General features: G+C 56.7%; 1 protein-coding gene across 1 annotated transcript; it reads left to right on the top strand.

The window, feature by feature from the left end:
• The first annotated feature begins 243 nt into the window (after nucleotides 1–243).
• On the top strand, nucleotides 244–4422 carry LOC138356450 (zinc finger protein 271-like). Its single transcript, XM_069312607.1, has 3 exons — nucleotides 244–429; nucleotides 2425–2844; nucleotides 4234–4422. The coding sequence occupies exons 1-3, from the start codon at nucleotides 244–246 to the stop codon at nucleotides 4420–4422; spliced, it is 795 nt and encodes a 264-aa protein (XP_069168708.1).
• Nucleotides 4423–4919: the final 497 nt, after the last annotated feature.

Raw genomic sequence — 4919 nt, 5'->3', positions numbered from 1 at the left:
ATGGACGGTGTCAATCACCAGTCCGTCCCGGACTGTGTCAAGTACCAGACCGTCCTGGACTGTGTCAAGTACCAGACCGTCCCGGACTCTGTCAAGTACCAGACCGTTCCGCACTGTATCAAGCAGCAGACCGTCATGGACTGTGTCAAGCACCAGACCGTCCCGGACTGTGTCAAGCACCAGACCGTCCCGGACTGTGTCACGCACCAGACCGCCCCGGACTGTGTCAGGCACCAGGCCGTCATGGACTGTGTCAAGCAGCAGACCGTCATGGACTGTGTCAAGCACCAGACCGTCATGGACTGTGCCAAATTCCAGACAGCCATAGACTGTGTCAAGCACCAGACCATCATAGACTGTTTCAAGCACCAGACCGTTATGGACTGTGATAAGCACCAGACCATAATGGACTGTGTCAAGCACCAGACCGTAATGGACTGTGTCAAACACCAGACCGTCATGGACTGCGTCAAGCACCAGACCGTTCTGGACTGTGTCAAGCACCAGACCGTCCCGGACTGTGTCAAGCACCTTACCGTCATGGACTGTGTCAAGCAATAGACCGTCATGGACTGTGTGAAGCACCAGACCGTCATGGACTGTGTGAAGCACCAGACCGTCATGGACTGTGTCAATCACCAGACCGTCCCGGACTGTGTCAAGCACCAGACCGTCATGGACTGTGACAAGCACCAGACCGTCATGAACTGTGACAAGAACTAGACCGTCCCGGACTCTGCCAAGCACCAGACCGTCCCGGACTGTGTCACGCACCAGACCGCCCCGGACTGTGTCAGGCACCAGACCGTCATGGACTGTGTCAAGCACCAGACCGTCATGGACTGTGACAAACTTCAGAAAGCCCTAGAATGTGTCAAGCACTAGACCGTCCCGGACTGTGTCACGCACCAGACCGTCATGGAGTGCTTCAAGCACCAGACCGTCATGGACTGCGTCAAGCACCAGACCGTTATGGACTGTGACAAGCACCAGACCGTTCCGGACTTTGTCAAGTACCAGACCGTTCCGGACTGTGTCAAGCACCAGACCGTCCAGGACTGTGTCACGCACCAGACCGCCCCGGACTGTGTCAGGCACCAGACCGTCATGGACTGTGTCAAGCACCAGACCGTCATGGACTGTGACAAACTTCAGAAAGCCCTAGAATGTGTCAAGCACCAGACCGTCCCGGACTGTGTCACGCACCAGACCGTCATGGAGTGCTTCAAGCACCAGACCGTCATGGACTGCGTCAAGCACCAGACCGTTATGGACTGTGACAAGCACCAGACCGTTCCGGACTGTGTCAAGTACCAGACCGTTCCGGACTGTGTCAAGCACCAGACCGTCCAGGACTGTGTCACGCACCAGACCGCCCCGGACTGTGTCAGGCACCAGACCGTCATGGACTGTGTCAAGCACCAGACCGTCATGGACTGTGACAAACTTCAGAAAGCCCTAGAATGTGTCAAGCACCAGACCGTCCCGGACTGTGTCACGCACCAGACCGTCATGGAGTGCTTCAAGCACCAGACCGTCATGGACTGCGTCAAGCACCAGACCGTTATGGACTGTGACAAGCACCAGTCCGTTCCGGACTGTGTCAAGTACCAGACCGTTCCGGACTGTGTCAAGCACCAGACCGTCCAGGACTGTGTCATGCACTAGATCGTCCTGGACTTTGTCAAGCACCAGACCGTCCCGGACTGTGTCAAGCACCAGACCGTTCCGGACTGTGTCAAGCACCAGACCGTCCCGGACTGTGTCAAGGACCAGACCGCCATGAACTGTGTCAAACTCCAGACCGCCATGGACTGCGTCAAGCACCAGACCGTTCCGGACTGTGTCAAGCACCAGACCATATTGGACTGTGTCAAGCACCAGACCGTCCCGGACTGTGTCAAGCACCAGACCGTCCAGGACTGTGTCAAGCACTAGATCGTCCCGGACTGTGTCAAACACCAGACCGTTATGGACTGTGTCAAGCACCAGACCGTCTCAGACTGTGTCAAGGACCAGACCGCCATGGACTGTGTGAAGCACCAGACCGTCATGGACTGTGTGAAGCACCAGACCGTCATGGACTGTGTCAATCACCAGACCGTCCCGGACTGTGTCAAGCACCAGACCGTCATGGACTGTGACAAGCACCAGACCGTCATGAACTGTGACAAGAACTAGACCGTCCCGGACTCTGCCAAGCACCAGACCGTCCCGGACTGTGTCACGCACCAGACCGTCATGGATTGTGTCAAGCACCAGACCGTCATGGACTGTGACAAACTTCAGAAAGCGATAGAATGTGTCAAGCACCAGACCGTCCCGGACTGTGTCACGCACCAGACCGTCATGGAGTGCGTCAAGCACCAGACCGTCATGGACTGCGTCAAGCACCAGACCGTTATGGACTGTGACAAGCACCAGACCGTTCCGGACTGTGTCAAGTACCAGACCGTTCCGGACTGTGTCAAGCACCAGACCGTCCAGGACTGTGTCAAGGACCAGACCGCAATGGACTGTGTCAAACTCCAGACCGCCATGGACTGCGTCAAGTACCAGACCGTCCCGGACTGTGTCACGCACCAGACCGCCCCGGACTGTGTCAGGCACCAGGCCGTCATGGACTGTGTCAAGCAGCAGACCGTCATGGACTGTGTCAAGCACCAGACCGTCATGGACTGTGCCAAATTCCAGACAGCCATAGACTGTGTCAAGCACCAGACCATCATAGACTGTTTCAAGCACCAGACCGTTATGGACTCTGATAAGCACCAGACCATAATGGACTGTGTCAAGCACCAGACCGCCATGGATTGTGTCAAACACCAGACCGTCATGGACTGCGTCAAGCACCAGACCGTTCTGGACTGTGTCAAGCACCAGACCGTCCCGGACTGTGTCAAGCACCTTACCGTCATGGACTGTGTCAAGCAATAGACCGTCATGGACTGTGTGAAGCACCAGACCGTCATGGACTGTGTGAAGCACCAGACCGTCATGGACTGTGTCAATCACCAGACCGTCTCGGACTGTGTCAAGGACCAGACCGCCATGGACTGTGTCATACACCAGACCGTCATGGACTGAGTCAAGCACCAGACCGTTCCGGACTGTGTCAAGCACCAGACCGTCCCGGACTGTGTCAAGCACCAGACCGTCATGGACTGTGTAAAGCACTAGACCGTCTTGGACTGTGTCAAGCACCAGACCGTCATGGACTGTGTGAAGCACCAGACAGTCATGGACGGTGTCAATCACCAGTCCGTCCCGGACTGTGTCAAGTACCAGACCGTCCTGGACTGTGTCAAGCACCAGACCGTCCCGGACTCTGTCAAGCACCAGACCGTTCCGCACTGTATCAAGCAGCAGACCGTCATGGACTGTGTCAAGCACCAGACCGTCCCGGACTGTGTCAAGCACCAGACCGTCCCGGACTGTGTCACGCACCAGACCGCCCCGGACTGTGTCAGGCACCAGGCCGTCATGGACTGTGTCAAGCAGCAGACCGTCATGGACTGTGTCAAGCACCAGACCGTCATGGACCCTGCCAAATTCCAGACAGCCATAGACTGTGTCAAGCACCAGACCATCATAGACTGTTTCAAGCACCAGACCGTTATGGACTGTGATAAGCACCAGACCATAATGGACTGTGTCAAGCACCAGACCGCCATGGACTGTGTTAAACACCAGACCGTCATGGACTGCGTCAAGCACCAGACCGTTCTGGACTGTGTCAAGCACCAGACCGTCCCGGACTGTGTCAAGCACCTTACCGTCATGGACTGTGTCAAGCAATAGACCGTCATTGACTGTGTGAAGCACCAGACCGTCATGGACTGTGTGAAGCACCAGACCGTCATGGACTGTGTCAATCACCAGACCGTCCCGGACTGTGTCAAGCACCAGACCGTCATGGACTGTGACAAGCACCAGACCGTCATGAACTGTGACAAGAACTAGACCGTCCCGGACTCTGCCAAGCACCAGACCGTCCTGGACTGTGTCACGCACCAGACCGCCCCGGACTGTGTCAGGCACCAGACCGTCATGGACAGTGTCAAGCACCAGACCGTCATGGACTGTGACAAACTTCAGAAAGCCCTAGAATGTGTCAAGCACTAGACCGTCCCGGACTGTGTCACGCACCAGACCGTCATGGAGTGCTTCAAGCACCAGACCGTCATGGACTGCGTCAAGCACCAGACCGTTATGGACTGTGACAAGCACCAGACCGTTCCGGACTGTGTCAAGTACCAGACCGTTCCGGACTGTGTCAAGCACCAGACCGTCCAGGACTGTGTCAAGGACCAGACCGCAATGGACTGTGTCAAACTCCAGACCGCCATGGACTGCGTCAAGCACCAGACCGTTCCGGACTGTGTCAAGCACCAGACCGTCCAGGACTGTGTCATGCACTAGATCGTCCTGGACTTTGTCAAGCACCAGACCGTCCCGGACTGTGTCAAGCACCAGACCGTTCCGGACTGTGTCAAGCACCAGACCGTCCCGGACTGTGTCAAGGACCAGACCGCCATGAACTGTGTCAAACTCCAGACCGCCATGGACTGCGTCAAGCACCAGACCGTTCCGGACTGTGTCAAGCACCAGACCATATTGGACTGTGTCAAGCACCAGACCGTCCCGGACTGTGTCAAGCACCAGACCGTCCTGGACTGTGTCAAGCACCAGACCGTCCCGGACTCTGTCAAGCACCAGACCGTTCCGCACTGTATCAAGCAGCAGACCGTCATGGACTGTGTCAAGCACCAGACCGTCCCGGACTGTGTCAAGCACCAGACCGTCCCGGACTGTGTCACGCACCAGACCGCCCCGGACTGTGTCAGGCACCAGGCCGTCATGGACTGTGTCAAGCAGCAGACCGTCATGGACTGTGTCAAGCACCAGACCGTCATGGA

The sequence above is a fragment of the Procambarus clarkii genome, chromosome 72 (genome assembly GCF_040958095.1).
Source record: "Procambarus clarkii isolate CNS0578487 chromosome 72, FALCON_Pclarkii_2.0, whole genome shotgun sequence".
Taxonomy (NCBI): domain Eukaryota; kingdom Metazoa; phylum Arthropoda; class Malacostraca; order Decapoda; family Cambaridae; genus Procambarus; species Procambarus clarkii.
The sequence above is the reverse complement of the archived record's forward strand: the minus strand, read 5'-3'. Positions and strand labels throughout refer to the sequence as shown.

What these genes read in the sequence shown, in the direction of transcription:
- LOC138356450 (XM_069312607.1), top strand. Translation starts at nt 244, where the DNA reads ATGGACTGTGTCAAGCAGCAGACCGTCATGGACTGTGTCAAGCACCAG. An exon ending in ACTGTGTCAAGCACCAGACC is followed by an intron (nt 430 to 2,424) that starts GTAATGGACTGT and finishes GACAAGCACCAG; the next exon opens with ACCGTTCCGGACTGTGTCAA. An exon ending in ACCAGACCGTCATGGACTGC is followed by an intron (nt 2,845 to 4,233) that starts GTCAAGCACCAG and finishes GACAAGCACCAG; the next exon opens with ACCGTTCCGGACTGTGTCAA.